The sequence below is a fragment of the Perognathus longimembris genome, chromosome 4, assembly GCF_023159225.1.
Source record: "Perognathus longimembris pacificus isolate PPM17 chromosome 4, ASM2315922v1, whole genome shotgun sequence".
Lineage (NCBI taxonomy): Eukaryota > Metazoa > Chordata > Mammalia > Rodentia > Heteromyidae > Perognathus > Perognathus longimembris.
This window is the reverse complement of record NC_063164.1, coordinates 4,991,435-5,011,559: the sequence shown is the minus strand read 5'-3', so window position 1 is coordinate 5,011,559 and position 20,125 is coordinate 4,991,435. Positions and strand designations below refer to the sequence as shown.

Sequence of the window (20,125 nt, the reverse complement as noted above, 5' to 3'; positions counted from 1 at the left end):
CAGAACTGATAGATCATAAATTCATATTAGACTGACTCTTTTTTTTGTAATTTATTAATTAAACACAAATAGACTGACTCTTGATCTTTCCAGGGATGATGACATTGAAGTCATAGTGGATGAAACCTCAGACCACCCAGAGGAGACTTCTCCTGTGAGAGCTGTCAGCAGAACAGCCACGTGAGTGGACAGGCGGGGTGGGGAAGGAACTCACACAGCACTGTACACACACAGACACACTCGCAGACACAGCCATAACAGGAGCATAAGTCAGATGCACAAAACCCTGAATCCTCTTGGTTGAATCCTGGCCTCTTCCACACCAGATACCTGGCCATCTTCCTAGTTCCCTTCCATTTCATGAGAGTGGGTCAAGATTTTTTTAACGTTTGCTAAAACAGTACTGAAAAGAATGAGTAGTTGGTATTAATGCTCAGAATTTTTTGGTAGTTAGACAAATTCCTTGCCCGAGACTTTATTTCCAGGGAAATTAGTTCTTTCCTAGGGAACCTGTTTCTTTTAAAACTCTGAGGCTGGGTTTTCCCTTCTGCCTTCCCACTATTTTCTGGTGGTTCAAATACTGTGTCCAGTTTCTCTCATCTGGGATTTGGGGACTAAGTGGGGAAATATATTCCTGGGTACTTGTTTTTATGGGCTGTTTTGATTATTTGGGCAAAATGTTTCTAAGGTTTAAACCTATCCTCCCTCCTCTTTAGTAAGCGACTCTCGCAGCCTGCTGGAGGCCTTCTGGATTCTATCACTAATATCTTTGGGTAGGTTAGAAGACCTTCACCTTTCCCTTTTTAAATGTATATAAATATACCTAAGTATATATGTACGTGATTTATTATTTAAGTGTACTCCAGGATTTCAGTGGTGCAGAGAACACAGATGCCTTAAACTTTTTTTTTGACTTTTCATTTAGCTTCCTTTTTTTCCTGCAACTTCCTTAATCTTAATCTCGCTGCGTGCTGATCTCTGGCCTTTCTCTTTAGTCTGTCCGAGTCTCCCCTTTTGGGACATCATTCTCCTTCTGATGCTGCCAGGTGAAAATACTCCCCTCTCTTAGCCCAGCATGTGAGTGTGGGTCGTTGGTAATCATGCTGATCACACTGCACTCCCCGCAATCATCAGGTGTCCACATGCTAACCAGGGCGCTTTGCATGCTTCCAGGAATGACTGCTGGTAGCTCTCCAAGTCAGGCGGTCTGGACAGGTGGAGCCCCTTGTCTAGTCATCATGCTCTTGGCGCTCTTTCTCTTGGCATGCTTTTGACTCTGCCCACGTGTATAAGCAAAGGGTGATTGTAACTAGGCATAGAAAGTGATTGTCAAACAGGTGTTACAGAATGTCAGAGCTAGTTGTTGAAAATATTGTCTAGCAGCTTACAGACAGGGTAAGTGATTTTGTTCAGGATTGCTTTTTAGTGTTGATTTGGAGCCCAGGACTTAGTGAGCCTGAAAGTAAGGTATGTTCTGGCTCTCTTTCCTTTTATTATTTTGGAATGTTACTGATTTTGGAAGTTTATCTTTGAGGCCATTCTGGAAGCTGGCAAACACTAACTTAATGTAGTCCTGTCTAATGTCTGCCTTTGTGTTGTTCCTTAGGAGACGTTCTGTCTCTTCCTTCCCAGTCCCCCAGGACAATGTGGATACTCACCCTGCTTCTGGTAAAGACGTGAGGGTACCAACCACTGCTGTGTGTGTCTTTGTGAGTATGCTTTTTCATACCTTCTAAGTGTGCAGTGGTAGCAGTTGTTTGACTTACAGCAAGCCTTTCTACCTGCGGGCTTTGTTGCATGTGAGGAATTACTACATTGTGTGTAATTAGCTTCAAAGCAGAGAATTTATTGCAGTCATATCTTGTGTAACAACGGGCTAAGAGAAAAGATTGGTAACATAAGGGATGCAGAAAAGGAAATCAAACGTGGACTGGCAAAAATAAGTCTGGAAGTTAATTTTATTTGTACAATTGCTATAACCAGTTAGCTCCAAGTTTGAGTCCAGCAGGTCACCTGTTGGTTTAGTAAGTTAAATCCTTATTTGTGTGTCTTCTGGCCTTAAGAATCTAACTGGAAGCAAGACAATGCTGGGCAGAAGCCACTCTGATACCAGAACTGCCTAAACTTGAGTGTAGAGCAGGATCCTAGCACCAACCAAATCAGCATCCCACCTAAATAATTAAGCCTGCATGGAATACTTATCCCAAAGCTGGTATAGCACTGAGGAGGAACAACATGGATAGAACCCAGTTATTCCAGAGGCTGGGAACAGAAAGCCAGAAGTGGAGCTGTGGCTCAAGTGTAGAGTGCCAGCCTTGAGTGGAAAACGCCAAGCAAAAATATGAGGCATTGAGTTCAAGCCCCATTACTGGGACACACAAAAATGTAACAGAACCCAAAGTTGAGCTGCAGTTAGAACTGGTAGAGCAGAGGGTGGCTAAACAAGGTTGCTTTCAGAGGAAGGCAAGATTTGCTCTAAAAAGGAGGTGGCATTTAGATGGAGCTTTAAATTCTGGGGATTGGTTATTTGCAGTCAAGTGAACTGGCTGAGCCTTCACTGTTGAGCAGGGTGCCAATTTGGAGGATTTGGGCGAGGGAAAGGTGGGGCCCCTTCGTCTTGTCACCCTGCTCCTAGGATTCCACAATGGGCCTGGGCACTTCATGGAGGTCGATGATGATTGGTAAAAGGTCTGATTGCACTGAATGTCACAGCTCCTTCCTCCCTCAACTCCCAGCAGCCCCATTTTCCCCTTGCACATTTAAGTCGTGTGTATGGGGTAGTGAGCCGCTGATAGTTTGGGATTCTGTCAGTCTGTGTTCCGAGAGTAAGTGGTCCACAGCTGACTGGTATCCAACAGCACCAGCTTCACAGGAGTATGACGAGTGGCAGGAAGGGTGTGGCAGTGCATGATCTCAAGTTTTCAATCTGAGACCTCAGTAGAAAGAAATTTCTTATAGGGGCTGGGGATATGGCCTAGTGGCAAGAGTGCTTGCCCCGTATACATGAGGCCCTAGGTTCAATTCCCCAGCACCACATATATAGAAAATGGCCAGAAGTGGCGCTGTGACTCAAGTGGCTAGCCTTGAGCAAAAAGAAGCCAGGGACAGTGCTCAGGCCCTGAGTCCAAGCCCCAGGACTGGCAAGAAAAAAAGAAATTTCTTGTAAATAAAGGGGGTGGGTGAGGGGAGTGCATGGAAGTAAGAAGTCAAGACACTTACTTTGTACAGACTTTCAGCAAGGGGACATGAGGGAAATGGGAAATCTAATCACCAGAGTGCTAATCTCCCATTAATTGCAGCTGATATTTCAGTACTATCCACTTCACTGCACTTTACAGCACTTGATGAAAATTCCATACATCAGTTTCATCTAGAAATGCTTCTGAGAGAGGAAGTGGTGCGGTCGTTCAAGTGGTAGAGTGCTAGCCTTGAGCTGAAGAGCTTAGGGACTGCGCCCAGGCCTAGAGTTCAAGCCCCACAACCGACAAAAGAAGAAAGAAAAAAAGGAAGAAAATACTTCAGAGAGAGTAGATGTGCAGGTGTGGTAGCATCCATCTGTGATCCCAGCACTGGGAGGCTGAGGCACAGGGACTGTGAGTTTGAAGTCAGCCTGAGGAACATAGTCTAGCATGTTCAAAGTCAGTCTGAGTTACATACAGATACTGTATCCAAAAAAAAAGATGGACAAGCAAAAAGAAAGCTGAGATCTGAGGCTCTCAGTTCAAAGGCAGTCTGGGCAGGAAAGCCCATGAGACTCTAATCTCTAACCACCAAAAAAAGTCAGAAGTGCAGCTGTGGCTCAAGTGGAGTGGTATACTGCTGGCCTTGAGCAAAAAAGTTCAATAGTGCCCAGTCCCTGAGTTCAACACCTAGGACTAGCACCAGAAAACCCAGAGAACCAGGCACTAGTAAGTAGCTCAAGCCTCTTAATCCTAGCCACACTAGAGGCCAAGATCAGATGATCATGGTTCCAAGCCAGACTGGGCAGGAAAGCCTGTGAGACTCTTAATCTCAAATTAGCCATTAAAAAGCCAGATACAGAGCTGTGACTCAAGTAGTTGAGCACTAGCCTTGAGCCAAAAAGCTGAGGGACAGTTCCCAGGGCTTGTGTTCAAGCCCCAGTACACACACACGCTGAGGAGATAATATACTATCACACCTTTCTAGGATAGTCTGCCCCTTCTTACCTACAACCCTTATCACAAGGTTGCACTGTCAATAAATGTAAGCTGGGCATGGTGATTTAGGTTCAAGGTCAGCCTTAACCTATGTAGCAAGATGCTGGATAGGCTGGGAATGTGGCTTAGTGGTAGAGTGCTTGCCTAGTATGCACGAAGCCCTGGGGTTCAATTCCTCAGCATCACATATATAGGGGAAAAAAAGCTAGAAGTGGAGCTGTGACTCAAGTGGTAGAGTGCTAGCCTTGAGCAAAAAGAAGCCAGGGGTAGTGCTTAGGCTCTGAGTTCAAGCCCAAGGACTGGCAAAAAAAAAAAAAAAAACGCTGGATAATTGAAGGAATTGATGCCGTGTTCGGGTCGCCTCCCCTGGGGGGGGGGGTCAGGCTCTACTTCACTCTAATCGCTCCCTTTCTCACCCTCTCCCCTGGTCACCCGACCCACAGGTAAGGCCAGAGTGGAGTGGGGGGGCTCAGGAAAGACCTCAGGTGCACGCGGCCGTACGAGATCGCTTTACCTCCCTCCTTACCCATGAAGAAAGCCAGGCATACTTGGATCTCAGAGACGCTTCAAGAGCAAATCTGATTTAATAAGGGAGGGGCTAGCAGCTGATATAGTAGAGGGCGACGAGAGAAGGGGTCATCGACCAGAGAGCTGGCGATAGGCTGGCGAGCTTGTCATAGGACCCCCTCATGAGCTAACGTCACTTGGATAGCACCACCCCAGGGGGAAAGCCCCAAGACTGGGGAGCACATGGGCTGGCGAGAAAGTTGGGGGTCTGTTCGCAAAGCCAGTTCTTCTGGTTCCGGACCCAGAGAATTGTGGCCTGCTTCCACATTCCCCCAGGGCTGGGGGAAGGGAGCGCTGTCCGTTGTCCTTCCCCCTCAAGGCCAAAGCTGAACCCCAACAAATGGATGAAATAAAGTATAAGATAAAATAAAGAATAAAATGATACTAGGCTTTCAGGAGATAGTGGGCTGCAAGGCCACTTGTTTAAGGATTCGTGTTTTGCCTGAATTAGGCGTTCAGAGTGCATGCTTGTGCCTTGGGAATAGTAGATGATAATGATGGGTGCTTGTCTTGCAGGATGCACACGATGGAGAAGTTAATGCTGTGCAGTTCAGTCCGGGTTCCCGATTACTGGCCACAGGAGGCATGGATCGGAGGGTTAAGCTCTGGGAAGCATGTGGAGGTGAGAGGACATGGGTGTACCGGAAGGAGTTGTGTAAGCATCTGATTGACAGTTTTCGTGAATTTTCTTTTTTTGGGTCAGGCATTTGACTTGAACTTGGCCTGGGCACTGTTCCTGAGCCACAGCTTCACTTCTGTTTTTTTTTGTTTTTTTTTGTTTTTATGGTTAATTGGAGATAAGAGTCTCATTCTCACACGGTTTCCTGCCCAACCTGGCTTTGAACCACAATCCTTAGATCTCAGCCTCCTACTGAGTAGCAGGCGTGAGCCACTGGCGCCTAGCTTCATATATACTAATTTTTTTTTTTTTTTTTTTTTGGCCAGTCCTGGGCCTTGGACTCAGGGCCTGAGCACTGTCCCTGGCTTCTTCCCGCTCAAGGCTAGCACTCTGCCACTTGAGCCACAGCGCCGCTTCTGGCCGTTTTCTGTATATGTGGTGCTGGGGAATCGAACCTAGGGCCTCGTGTATCTGAGGCAGGCACTCTTGCCACTAGGCTATATCCCCAGCCCCATATATACTAATTTTGTAAGGAAAATAAATCAGTGTACTAAAACTGTTCATGAAGTTGTAGTTTATACACTTAATAATAGCAATGGCTTAGAAAAGAAACTAAAAATCTGAGGAAAGAGGAATATTACCTAGAAACCCATGTATGTTGACGCAAGCCTAATTCTGACATTTTTTAATTCCTGTGATTCTCTTCAAAAAGTCTTGCTCATTTGGCAGATGGAAAAATTAAGAGATTATGGTTTTCCCTAGTCAGTTTACATGGCGAGAAAATGTACATGGCAAATGAGTGGCAAAGCCAGGGGACTGATCAAGGCCCTATGGCTTGAAATCCTAGGTTCTATTTTTCCTTTTTTTGAGAGGACCATGTATAGCTCAGGCTAATTATGAACTCTTGATTCTCTTGCCTTAGCAAGTGCATGAAATCCCATGCTTTTAACACCGACACTTTCTCTAGGCTATAGGGAACTGAAAAGACATTGGGGAGCTGGGCACTTGAGGTTCACGACTGTAATCCTAGCCACTCAGGAGGCTGAGATCTGAGGGTCATGATTCAAAGCCATTCCGGGCATAAAACTGAACTCCAGTTTACCAGCAAAAATCTAGCAATAAAAGTGTGGCTCAAGTGGTAGAGTGCCAGCCATGAGCACAAAAGCTCAGGGACTGTGCTCAGGCCCTGAGTTCAAGCCCCAGGACCAACTCCTGCATGCTCTCCTCTCTCTCCCACTCCCTCCTTCCCCACTCCCCTTTCTTCCTCCCTCCCTCCCCCCACACACATATACTAGTTACTACGTTTGATGTTCAACAGAACAAGAACAGCCTATTGATCTCTGTTTGTAATAGACCATCGGAGAAGCACTGTACTTGGCTGTCACACTCTTTGATTTGCAGGAAAGTGACTGAGTAATTAAACCCCTGTGGTCACAGCCCATTGGAGCCATACCGGGGTGGGAGGATTGTGTGTAGAGGTGGGTACTGAGTCAGTTGGCTTGCCAGGGTTACAGGTTCATAAAGCTTCGCTGGAATTCTGACAACTCAAACATGATTTTATGTGTTTATTTCCAGACCTTCATGAGAATTACATTGTAGAATCTGGAAATTTGGTGATCAGTTTCCACAAAAGTGGTAGTTGGCACATGCTGACCATATGTGTAAATTAGAATGTTGAAAAATAATGGACTTAAAACCAAGTTTATTCCTTACCGCTGTAGATGTGTTTTGTAAAGAACACACTCAGAATACCAGTTTGCATCCACTTGAACACTTAATGTGGTGTGTTTTATAGCATGTTCTGTTGTCTGATTCTGCAAAAGTCCACAACAGTGATTGGCTTCTGTTGTGTTTTTTCTACCTGTTAAGGTCATTGGCTTTAACTCTCTTTTTTCTTCTTTTTGTACAGATAAATGTGAATTCAAAGGTTCACTGTCTGGCAGTAATGCCGGAATCACAAGCATTGAATTTGATAGTGCTGTGAGTATCTATGTTAGAGGTTTCTGAAAAATAATTTAAGATCTAATAGTTGAAACTAAGTAAATGACTTGATTTCTCAGGCATTTTCTGTATCTTAAGTCAAGTTCATGTTAGAGAAAGAGAAGTAGTTATTATACTAATTGGTCTTATCAACTGGTATGGTAGGTCCTAGGGTTTTGGTTTGTACTTGAGTAATATTAGATCAGCACACATAGCCATATTTTGTCAATAGGTGCTGTGCTTAAGGGGCCTAGGTGATTCCCCCTACTGAAAAGAAATTGTTCAATGAGAGTAGTGTGTAAGTGAACTACAGCTCATTGCACTAAGGTATTACAGTATAAGCAGTTCATTCTACATTGAGGCTTAGCAACAAAATTAGCTATTGGAGGTAGACCTTGAGGTCATGGAGGATCAGGTGCAGAGGGCCGCTGGCGACAGCGGCCCAGAGAAGAGTCAGAGCAGACCTGGTGTTGTAGGGTTAATGATGGTCCCTGTCTTCACTGAGGTGGTATGGGAGCTTTTTCCAAACTCCTGGGATGCCTTAGGCCAGCCCCCTCTGGGAGAGGCCACTGTGTGTGTCTCCGTTAACTAAGCTGAGAACCCATCCCCAGAGAAGTCACAAGGGGTCACAGCTGTACTTACATCCCCAGCGATTTTTTTGTTTTGTTTTGTTTTGTTTTTAGTCTTGGTGCCTGCCGGTACTTGCCAATTGGTAATACCCTTCAGCTTTTTCACTCAAGGCTGATGATCTGCCACTTGACACAGCTCCACTCTGGGCTTTTTGTTGGCTAATTGGACTTCTTCTGTCCCAGCTGGCTTGGAACTGCAGTCCTCAGCCCTCTGAGTAGTTTAGGACTGCTGGCATGAGCCACTAGCCCATGACCCCCTCCACCAACTTGTACTTGGCTTTTTTTCCCCCACTCAGAGCTGGTACCTTACCACATGAGCCACACACTTCCAATTTCCTGCCTTTTTTTTTTTTTTTTTTTTTTTTCTGAATTGGTGGTGAGAGTCTTACAGATTTTTCTGCCTGGTCTGTCTTCAAACTGTGATCCTGAAATCTCAGCCTCTCTATTAGCTGGCATTATAGGCATCAGCCACGAATGCCTGGCTTAGTTACCTTTTTAGTAATAGCACTTTAATTCGAGGCAAGCACTCTACCACTAGGCCATGTTCCCAGCCCCATGGCACCTTAATTCTGATTGGGGAGTAAGAGTGGACTGGAAAACATTTAGACCTCAGTGAAGCCACGTGGAGTTTTGTTTGGTGAATTGAGGGGTCACACAGTTTGGTGACACCAAGGTCACAGAGGTGCATCATGGACCCGAGGTTTTTAATGACAGGGATGGGGTAGCCGGCAATGTTGTGGCACAGGTTGGGTGGAGCGAATGCTGTGATGCTAATAAACAAGGTGAACAGCCTCAGAGTGGTGGTTGGGAGATTCCATGGGAAGAGCAGGATGCCTCCGGGCTTTGTGGCTGGGCAGTCTGTAGAGAATAGATAGAAAAGTGAGCAGGGGAGACTTCCATTTTGAGCTTGATGTTTGCAGCATTCCGATGAAATCTGTGAGCTCAGGACGAAGATCTGAACTCAAAGGGTGAGCTGACTGCAAGTTGGTACTTGTTTGGTTGTAGGCATCTACCTACCTTTTTTGGGAAATTACAAGTGAAATTGACTAAAAATTTGTTCTTCTTTTATTCCTACAGGGAGCTTATCTCTTAGCCGCATCAAATGATTTTGCAAGCCGAATCTGGACTGTGGATGATTATAGGTTACGGGTAAGAAATAGCTTAACATTACAGATGTTAGCATCAGCATGTGAATTGTGATTCTTAGTGGGCATTTTTCTCGCCTAGAGGCCCCCCTCCCCCAAAAAAACAATTGGGTCTAGCTTTTCTTGTGTCAACTCACAAAAATACCAGCATGAAACAGAGATAAACATCTGGAGGCAAGCAGGAACTGTGTTAGTCCTATAGTGCTGTGCCCTAAACGTGGAAAACGCACCCAGGAATAATAATGGTTGTACTATGGTCCATCCTGTGTTGAACTGTAACTTAACTAACCACTCCCCCCACGCACTTTTTTTTTTTTTTACACATTTTTAGGGCTGTTTATCTACCTTCCCCTCCCCTACATTTCTTCTGAGACAAGTCTCACTGTATAAACCTGGCTGGTTTATATAACTCCTCAGCTCCCAAGTTCCCGTATTACAAGTGTGCACCACCATTCCCAACTTGCAAAAGACATTTAAGATGGGGTAAATACTTCAGGTACTCACCCACTCATTCAGCCAAATTTACTAAACTTGTATGCTATAGACTATTCTTCAGAAATTGAAGGAAGTGGTGGTAACAAGCTTTTCTGTCCTCTTGGAATAAAAGGAGAACCTATACCACAAATGAACAAATGGCTTGAAGCAAAGCACAGTAGGATTTAGCAAATAGAAGGTGTTAGAGGAGGTAATACATATATTCTTCAATATCATTCTTCTCATCTTTTTTTTTTTTTTTTTTTTGCCAGTCCTGGGCCTTGGACTCAGGGCCTGAGCACTGTCCCTGGCTTCTTTTTGCTCAAGGCTAGCACTCTGCCACTTGAGCCACAGCGCCACTTCTGGCTGTTTCCCTTATATGTGGTGCTGGGGAATTGAACCCAGGGCTTCATGTATTCGAGGCAAGCACTCTTTCCACCAGGCCATATTCCCAGCCCATTCTTCCCATCTTTTAAGAATTAGAAACCCTTTGCGTTGCCAGGTGGGTGTTCTACCATAAGAGTCTCAAAGACTTTCCGGCCTGGGCTGGCTTCAAGCTGTGCTCCTCAGATCCCAGCTTCCTGAGTAGCTAGAATTACAGGTGTGAGCCACTGGCACCTGGCTCCTCCTTTTTTTTTTTTTTTTTTTTTTTTAATTGAGAATGAGAGGGCGTTAGCTTGGGCCTAGCAGTGTTCAGGTTGTGTTTAGTGTTACTTTTAGTATCTGGGTCTTTTTTCTTGAGACAGGATGGTCTTAAACTATTGAGTTCAAAAAAGCCTCCCATTTTAGCATCTCAATTGTTGGAATTACATGAGTTTACCACCATGCCTGGCTTTGTCATCTTGTTTTACTGGTATCAGGTTTCCATAACTGACAAAGTACCTGAGATAGCAACTGTTGGTTTTAACTGAGAATTTCAGCCTTTGGTTCTTGGCCCATCTCTTTGTACTGTGCGTGGATGATACATTGTCACAGAAGCAGAGGAGAATGAATTGGCCTCATGGTAGCAGAAAAGCAAAGAGCAAGGCAGGATCCAGAGTATGTCTTCTTTGCCCTGACCTCCCACTGGGCCCCACCTCCCACTAGTGACACAGCTGAACTCCAAAATCTTCTGCACGTGGATCTTTGGGCCTAGTGGTGTTGGGTGTTCATGTTTTGAATCAGCAGTACAACACCTACAAGACAGACTTTCTAGAAGTTTCTGCAATCTACTCTGTCTGCAGCCCAAAAATGTTGCTACCAAGTTTAAAACTGCTTCCTGTGCTGACCCTGTCTGAGTCCTGGCTCCCCAACATTGGGTGCATTGGCCAGTATTGCCAGTGTGTCATTCCCCAGACTCACCCTGGCTCTGTTCTCTCTCCTAGCACACACTCACTGGACACAGTGGGAAAGTGCTTTCTGCTAAGTTCCTGCTGGACAACGCACGGATTGTCTCGGGAAGTCATGATCGGACCCTCAAACTCTGGGATCTACGCAGCAAAGTCTGTGAGGAAATTCAGTCTCTGCCTTTGTGTTTGTGTACACCTTAGCTGTGAATCCGTTCTTTCCGCTTCAGCGTGTTGCCTGTGATAGTTTGGATTTGGGGTTCCATTGCAGGCAGGTGCTGAGGTGTAGTGATTCTCGCTTGAGGTTGCGTTTAGATTTGTAATTTGGGCAGTTTGGTGCACACAGCCACGTGGGTGCCTCTGCTGGACTAATGGTGTTTGCTTTTCTTTCAGGCATAAAGACAGTGTTTGCGGGATCCAGTTGCAACGATATTGTCTGCACAGAACAATGTGTAATGAGTGGACATTTTGATAAGAAAATCCGTTTCTGGGACATCCGGTATGACATCCTAGAGCTTGGTAGAGAGGCAGAGCAGTCTATACATAGAGCGGTGATTGATGATACTATTTTTTTATGTAGGTTGTTTTTAAAATGTCACTTCCTGACACAGCGTCCTAGTTAAAGCGGGGACATCTGGCCTTGTCGTTAGGCTTTTCAGCTTTCTCATCTCTTAGATCAGAGAGTGTGGTCCGAGAGATGGAGCTGTTGGGGAGGATCACTGCCTTGGACTTAAACCCAGAGAGGACAGAGCTCCTGAGCTGCTCCCGGGATGACCTGCTGAAAGTCATTGATCTCCGGACAAATGCTGTGAAGCAGACATTCAGGTAGCTGTGGGTGGGTTGGCGCCTGCCTGGCCCTGCCCGCTCCCAGGGGAGGGGGCACTGAGTGAGTGATGGCTCTGCTCTGCGTTTCAGTGCGCCTGGATTCAAGTGCGGCTCAGACTGGACACGAGTGGTCTTCAGGTTGGTAGCCACGTCCTACTCCCTGCTTGCCAAGCTCGGGTCAGTGAAGGGGCATTCCCCCCCCCCCTTAGGAAAGCTGACGTTTCCCAGTGAGTCATCCAGGAGTGAGGTCATGCTTGAGGTCACACCAGTGTTCCAGTGTTTGTCACTACAGAGCATTAATGGGTCACACACACCAAAGATCCTGACTGGCTGGTAGCTTGGTTCTGGAGGAGCCATCAGGTTTCCCTCTCCTTCTCGCTCTTACCACGTACTGACTTCTCCCGGTGTTTCCAGCATCAGCTGGTGTGCTTGGAGAAAGGGCCTCCGCATGTGATGTCTCCTTTTCCATTCTACGTCCCCTTGAGCTGGTGGCCGGGCTACTCTGTCACGGTCTCCACACATTTGGAGGTTGGCTTGATTCCCTCCGCACTGCCTTAGGACCCTGCTCCTCTGTAGCTGGATGCCGCTGGTTAGCAAGGTGAAGCTCGCTCAGACAGTAGCACTGGTCTCGCTGTCCAGGTGCACAGGACTGGCCACTCACAGGAAGAAGCTGCATTACTTTTTGGACATTTGGGATTCATCATGAGAGGCAGGCTCCCATAGCTTTTGCTCCTTGCCCATTTCTCGTAGCCCTGATGGTGGTTATGTGGCAGCAGGCTCAGCCGAAGGCTCGCTTTATGTCTGGAACGTGCTCACAGGGAAAGTGGAGAAGGTGCTTTCCAAACAACACAGGTGAGTGGACTTCCGTTGGCGCTCAGAGCCCCACACCGCAAAGTGGTGAGCAGGGCCTATGGCTTCTTCCGACTCGCACCTCCGGGGGCTCCTGGAGGGCAGCCCCCGGGCCTAGCTGGACTAGCCGAGTAAGGTGTTTGGAGACAGCGGACGGCAGTGCCTGCAGCTAGCTCCAGGCAGAGCCAGTGAACAGAATGGATTAGAGAATCTGCTTCCCTGCCCTTCCGTTCCCTTTTCTGCTCTCCACCCCATCCTTTTCCTCGCTGGGCCTCCCTTTCTGCCAGTTCTAAACATGTTCTAAACCCGGTTGCCATACTGCTCCTCTACATCCTACCTGGTAGGCAGCCCCCTGTCCTTTTCTCCTCAGCTTGTCCTGTGCACTCAAGCCCATCTGCTAGTTAAGCAGAGGCAAGTTGTTGTCTGTGTCTGTGTCCCCCCGCCCCACCCCCGGCTGCCCCCAGGCAGCACCACAACTTAGAAATTCCCGGTGCTGACCACATGGCTCTCCCAGCTGCTAGTCTAACCCTGCTTAGTAAAATGAAACGGTTTTTCTGCGTTTTTCTGCCGTAAGACCCTGCTGTTGGGTAGGCGCAGCTGGGCTCTCCAGGTACCCGGGGTTGGGGGTGTGGCTGATGGGCCTCTCAACTTGAATACTTGGAAATTGATGCCCGCTGCTTTCTCTGAAGCTCCTCCATCAATGCGGTGGCCTGGGCCCCCTCCGGCTTGCATGTCATCAGCGTGGACAAAGGCAGCAAAGCGGTGCTGTGGGCTCACCCCTGAGGTTGCTGCCTGTGGCTCCCTCCACCCTGTCCTGGTGAGCAGCATGGCCTCCTGGAGAAGCGCTCCAGCTTCGTGACATGGGAGCCTCGTTGTGAACAGCAGTTCCGAGAACTTAGAGGTCTGTAGTGGCCAAAGAATTGACACTGAAACCACCTGACTCTGCAGCACCTGGCAGAGGTTCGGGTTCTTCGATTGGATCTGACCCATGTGGAAACACTACTAGCTTTGATCCTCCATACCTCATTGGGGAGCACAGGGCCCCCTGCTGGATTGCCCCACTGCCAGTCATAACCCCCCTACAGCTGGGTGTTGGTCCCCCTGTGCCGCTCCCATCCTTCCAAAGCGGGGCCTGGGTTGTTGCACAGCCCATCCTCTTGCCTTGGGGTCATTTGCCAGTGAACTTGCTGTAAGCATTGGTTTAGTGGAGATGCCAAAACCAAGCCTGTTGTGAGGCTAGAGGCCGATGTTGCAGGACTCTGCCTGCGATCCAATCCTGTCTTACTACTGCTGAAACCTCTTTGTCTCCTAAGAGTTTCTGGCTCTCTTCTTCTTCCCAACACTTCAATCTATCTGTTTCTTGGTCAAGAAGTAGGTGTCGGTTTGGTTTAAATTTTTCTGCGATAGGAGAGGACAGTTGCCAATGTTTTTCCCAGAGAGGTAACTCCAGCAAGGTAAGGAATGTGTCTCGGGGCCGGCACTGGGGATTCCGGCCTCTGCCAGGCCTGTGTGCTGTCCACCCCGGGTGTTTGGTGCAAGAAGTGAGAGGAAGGCTGGAGGAGAAAATTGATCATTTTACCTGGGTCTGCATGTCTGAAACACCATGACTTCATTTTTTAATTTGCACTTTATTTTTTCCTCCACACTTGGCCTCTGGACAGCTGTGGGGCGAGGGGGAGCGGATGGCCTTGGCTTTCCCTCGGCCTGGGCCACCGTCTCCACTCCTCTTTGCATGCACCTTACCGCTCGGTTTGCTGTCCAGATGACTTGGGCAAGGGGGGCTGCAATGCAAAGGCCAGGGCATAGCTTCTATTTATTTAATTATGTGGCCCAACATTACTTGATTATAAATTAAAAAAATCTTGTTATATACTTTGCAAATTCCTTGTGTCTTTGTTATTTCTGTGTTATCCGTAAGAACAAAGGAACTGATTAGTTTTTCTGACAGTCTTTATAAATTATGGATAGTGCTTTCCCTGTTGTTCCTCGTGTCACGTGACATAGCAGCCCACAAGTGAAGAGCCCTGTGAACACCAGTATTCCAGCCCCTGTGTAGTGTTGGCTGATCCTGAGGAAGTCCTTCAGAGCTTTGTTAGCTGTGGTGGGTCCAGCACCCACAGGGACATTTGCCCTTGGGGTTTATGTGAGCCACTGTGGCCCTTCTGGGTCTCTACTGCTACTGTTGAGGCCTGAACACCATCACCATCTGGAGGAGACAGCCATACAGTATAGACTCACGACTGAGTTGCATTCCCATCATGCTCTGGGAATGTGAGGCAAGCATGCTTGCAAGGAAAACAATGACTAATGCAGTTGCTTTTTTTATGCCCAGGGCTTGAACCAGGGCCTGGGCGCTGTCGCTTAGCTAGTGTTCTACCACTTGAGCTATAGCTCTCCACTTCCAGTGTTTTGGGTGATGAAGATTGATTTGGGGGTTGGAAGGTTCATTTGAGGTAAGAGTTTCATGGCATTTCCAGCTTTAGCTGGCTTCAAACCACAGTACTCAGATCTCAGCCTCACAAGTAGCTAGGATTATAGACATTAGCCATTGCTGCCCAGCAACTTTTTTTGGGGTGATGGGGTGGGGGTGGCAGTCCTGGGGCTTGAACTCAGTGCCTGGGCACTGTCCCTGAGCTGCTTTTGCCCAACGCTACCACTTGAGCCACAGTGCCACTTCTGGCTTTTGCTGTTTATGTGGTGCTGAGGAACTGAACCCAGGGCTTCATGCGTGCTAGGCAAGCACTCTACCACTGAGCCACCTTCCCAGCCTCTGCAAACCTTTTTTAATGGTTTTGTTAGTCTTGCTATGTCATAGCCCTGGCTTACCTGGGTCTCCCAGTCCTTCTGCCACAGGCTCCTGAATGCTTCTGTTGTCATGAGAAAATGTGATGATCACATAAAAAGAGTGAGTTAAAGCCTTACTATCACACAGGCACCAGTGTCTCACACCTGTAATCCTAGCCACTCGAGACTGAGAAAGACAAGCAGGAGAGCAGTCCAGGCAGGAAAATGATCCACGAATGTATAGTGTCCAATTAACAAAACTGGAAGCTGAGCCGTGACACATTGTAAGCCCCTCACTTGAGCAAAAAAAGCTAAGGCTCTCAGCTCAAGTGCCAGACTAGCACAGAACAATATACAAACACCTAATGCTTTATAGTATGTAAATATGTAATCTGAACGTGTACATGTTTGTGTATAAATATGACCTGCTGCACATCCCATTGTGCGACCTTTGTAGTTCAGTATCTACCATTCTAATTTTCTTCTAACCATAGCCATATTTTCTGAAAAGGAAATAGCCTTTGCACCCTATGTGTCTATAGGGTATCCAATCTGGGACCACATCGTATATCCAGATGTTGAGTCCTTTTCTCAGTAGATTGTTCCTCGTTTTCTATGAGTGAGAAGTGGTTGGGTTTAAGTTACTGCGGGGAGACACCTCACATGTGAGGGATGCAGTTTACCACGTCAGGGTTCACATGGCTCTGTAGACCTTGTGCCTACTGCAGGACTTGGGACCACTGGGTGCTAGGGGGACCACCACTCATGAACCTGTCACCTAGTGGTTTTAACACCAGTGAACAATGCTAGTGTTTTATGTCGTGCTGTTTTTATGTATGACACATTCAAGAGATCGGGGTGAATCCTGTTATAGAGGCCTTCTGTGACTCCGTTTCCTGGAGGAGTGTGGCCTGTCACACAGAGCAGCATAAGTGGCACTAGGGTTTGTTAGGGAGTGAGGAGGAAGCATGGCAAGAGTAGACCGTTTACACGGGGAGAAGCTGGCAGGCAAGGTGCTCAGGTTAGAGTGAGCTAGTTGGAATGGTTTGCGCAGGCTCTGGAGATTAGGGAATCGCTCTAGCTGCCTACTGGCCCTGAGGTGACTGGGACAGAACAAGAGAGACCTTGGGTATGGGGGGCTCAGGTTGTAAAGTGACTGCCTAGCAAGTAGGAGGCCCTGGGTTCAAACCTCAGTACTGCCTAAAAGAATTTAAGAACATGATGAGTTACAAGTGTTTGGGATTGGTAAATAGTGTGTTGAGCTTTGACCAGGCGGAGAGTGCTAAGCTTTGGAAAAGCTCAGGGTCAGTGCCCCACACCACGAGTTAAAAGCTCTGAACCAGCACACACAAAAAGGGCTGGGTGACTGACATGGTTGTGTATCACTTAACACTCTAGATGCTAGGACAGGAGAATCATGAGTTCAAGGCCAGCCTGGACTACATAGCAAGGCTATCGAGTAAAAAAATAAAAAGCATTTTTCCTTAGAAATAAGCATTGATTTTAGGTAAAAACTAAAAATCATCCGTTGATACACTGTTGCAATCCAATGACTTCAATTCAGGTAGAGTATGTTGAAGTCCATTCTGCAAGGATGGCAGGTACAAAACGGTAAAAGAAATCCCATTCCTGGAGCCTACATTCCAGCAAGGGGCTAGAGAGGCAATAAACAGGATAGATAAACACAATAGAAGAGTACAAAGAAACAATGCTGGAGTTGAATTAGTTTGCAAGAGGGTGTAGGATGACAGAAACACTCAGGTACTGAAGGGAATGAATCATACCTATCTTGAGCAGAGGAAACAGCAAGTGAAAAGGCCCTGGGGTGGGCTTAAAGAAATGTCAGTGGGTGTAAAAGAGAGCAGTAAGTAATAAGGTAATAAGTAATGGGTTGGATCATGCAGAATCTGTCAGACATCCAGATCAAGATGGAAGTCACCATTTTTGTTTTGTCTTGTGCCAGTCCTGGGACTTCAAGTCAGGGCCTAGGTGCAGTCCCTGAGGTATTTTTGCTCAAGGATAGTGCTCTAGCACTTGAGTTATAGCTCTGCTGACTTTTTTGGTGGCTAATTGGAGGTTAGGGGCTCATGGACTTTCCTGCTTGAGCTGGCTTTGAACCAGAGTCCTCAGATCAGTCTCTTGAGTAGAGTAGGATTACAGGCAGGAGTCGCCAATGCCTGGCTAGTCACTGGAATGTTTGGATAGGTACTAACACCTGGAATGTCACAACAAACCTGGTTTGTTTCTGATTGCAGATTAAATCTATTACACAAGTACGTTAGTGGCCACAGTGCCCTACCCATTCATCCCATGAATGTTATGAGGGCACGTACTCCCCCCCCCCCCCCAGAAAATGAGGGGAACAATGTCCCCAGCGCGCCACCTCAGAGTTTTTAGTCAAACAAGGGACGGGAGACCCAGGGGAAGTGAGGGGTGGGTCACCGTGCTTCCGGCTTGGAGCTAGAGAGGATCCTTGGTCATCCTCCAAAGGGCAGGCCTCCTCAGGTGAGCGGATCTGTGGTCTAGTCTTGCAGGTGGCCATAGCCACCAGGACCTTACTTCATTTGTGTCAATGGGACAACCAGACAGGGTGACAGGCCCTGGCTGGAAGGAAGAGAAGGATGTTGCCACGTGGTCCTCAAAGTCCAGGTGGCTGTGTTAATTCACTAGAAGGCCGCAGGGCTGGGAAGACCTAAGTAGACCTGAGCCCAGGCAACATGAGTAGAACGTAATCCACACGACCTGGGTGAACCTTGAGAGGGAAGTCCAGCTTAGCTTGCGTAACACCAGGTTCACCTGAGGGGCTGACCTGCCTGACATTTTTGTTGACACAGTTGCCACTGAGTTTAATCAAGCCTCTTGTTGCACTTGAAAATCCCCTCTCTCGATGATCCGGAGGAGGGAAGGGATGAGCAGTCTATTTCCAGAGCCCAAAGAGGTTTAGGATAAAAAGCTTTCTGTGCTCTGGTCTCCCACCGCCTTTCCTAGATGAGCCGGACAGCTTGTACCTCTGTGAGCAGAGACCAGATCCCCTTAATGCCCAGAACTGCTGAAGCCGTCAGTCTCCCCACCCACTAATCCTACCCCATCCTGCTCCTTAAGTGGGGTTAGCCTGGCTTCTGGGCATCCTCACTCCAGCTTTGGGCCTCACCGGCGCCTGGCAGGGCCCTCTGGTAGAGTGGCACCAGCTGACTGGCCAAGGGCTGCCTCCTCAGCCAGGTGTGTGTGGGACTCTGTCCTGACTGAACTGGCCTCCCATCTGGTGGGTGACAAATCACAGGTACGTGGCCACTACAGCCCAAGCCATTTTAGAAACCCATTGCAGGCACGGGGCAGCAAGGATGGGGGTGGGGGCTCTTAATTGTCCAGCTGAGGAGAGGGGACAGAGGCTGTGGGTAAAGGAAAGGACCACTAAGTATGAACTGAACTTCTGAATGATGCTAAGAGAGGGTGTGTGTGTGTGTGTGTGTGTGTGTGTGTGTGTGTGTGTGTGTGTGTGTCTGCATACATGAGCATGCCCCAGTTAGGGCCCAGGTGGTGATCCTCAGATCTCAGTCTCCTCAGTAGCTAGGATTATAGGCGTGAGCCATTAGCATCCACTAAAGAGAGGATTTTTATTGACAGGTGCATTTGTGAAGTGATTATTTTGTGCGTTGCAGGAACATTTTCTGTTTGTCATAAGACTCAGTCATGAAAGTGGGTGGGGTACCACTTATCTGTAAATTCAGCACTGGGGAGGCTGAGGCAGGAGAATCAGGAGTTTTAAGCCAGCCTGGTGGGCTACATTCTTTTTTAAAGGACACGGCAATAATAGAATTGAACTTTATTTTTGGCACTGGTCCTGGGGCTTGAAGGTAGTACCTGGGTGCTATACCTGAGCTTCTTTTTGGAGGAGGGGGTAGTCCTGGGCCTTGGGCTCAGGGCCTGAGCACTGTCCCTGGATTCCTTTTGCTCAAGGCTAGCACTTGAGCCACTTGAGCCACAGCACCACTTCTGGCCATTTTCTATATATGTGGTGCTGGGGAATCGAACCCAGGGCTTCATGTATACAAGGCAAGCACTCTTGCCACTAGGCCATATTCCCAGCCCCCCCCCCCTTTTTTTTTAATTCAAAGCTAGGGGCTGGGGATATGGCCTAGTGGCAAGAGTGCTTACCTTGTATACATGACGCCCTGGGTTCAATTCCCCAGCACCACATATATAGAAAATGGCCAGAAGTGGCGCTGTGGCTCAAGTGGCAGAGTGCTAGCCTTGAGCAAAAGGAAGCCAGGGACAGTGCTCAGGCCCTGAGTTCAAGCCCCAGGACTGGCAAAAAAGCTAGGGGCTGGGAATATGGCCTATTGGTAGAGTGCTCGCCTCGTATACACGAAGCCCTGGGTTCAATTCCCCAGCACCCATGTATAGAAAAAAGCCCGAAGTGCCGCTGTGGCTCAAGTGGTAGAGTGCTAGCCTTGAGCAAAAAAAAAAACAAAGAAGCAGGGACAGTGCTCAGGCCATGAGTCTAAGCCCCAGGACTGGCAAAAATAAAAATAAATTCAAAGCTAACCCTCTGACTTTTTGGTCGTTAATTGGAGTTAAGAGGCTTACAGACTTTCCTGCACAGGCTAGCTTCAAACTGCAATTCTCAGATCTCAGCCTCCTGAGTATTGTAGGATGACAGGCATAAGACACCTGTGCTGGCTCTGATAGAATTTTAGATTCAACTGAATAAATATCTGACACTTCCCAAAGCTTACTTGGAAAAGTAAAA

General features: G+C 47.5%; 1 protein-coding gene and 1 non-coding gene across 5 annotated transcripts in view; both read left to right on the top strand.

Moving 5' to 3' along the window:
* Atg16l1 (autophagy related 16 like 1) overlaps positions 1–14,458 on the top strand; it is a 30,923-nt gene extending 16,465 nt beyond the window's left edge. Inside the window, exons 7-18 of one of the 4 annotated variants that reach the window (XM_048344481.1) lie at positions 94–180; positions 717–773; positions 1,607–1,709; positions 5,262–5,367; positions 7,274–7,344; positions 9,051–9,122; positions 10,957–11,077; positions 11,311–11,416; positions 11,593–11,742; positions 11,833–11,880; positions 12,493–12,594; positions 13,281–14,458. In XM_048344481.1, coding sequence (XP_048200438.1) covers positions 94–180; positions 717–773; positions 1,607–1,709; positions 5,262–5,367; positions 7,274–7,344; positions 9,051–9,122; positions 10,957–11,077; positions 11,311–11,416; positions 11,593–11,742; positions 11,833–11,880; positions 12,493–12,594; positions 13,281–13,374 — 1,117 coding nt within the window. In that variant the 3' untranslated portion in view covers positions 13,375–14,458. The remainder of the gene's footprint in view (positions 1–93; positions 181–716; positions 774–1,606; positions 1,710–5,261; positions 5,368–7,273; positions 7,345–9,050; positions 9,123–10,956; positions 11,078–11,310; positions 11,417–11,592; positions 11,743–11,832; positions 11,881–12,492; positions 12,595–13,280) is intronic. The other 3 variants (XM_048344482.1, XM_048344483.1, XM_048344484.1) reach the window with 3 other exon arrangements.
* On the top strand, positions 2,667–2,934 carry LOC125350946. The gene has a single exon (XR_007210853.1). It is a non-coding gene; the product is annotated as a small Cajal body-specific RNA 6 (non-coding RNA).
* Positions 14,459–20,125: the final 5,667 nt, after the last annotated feature.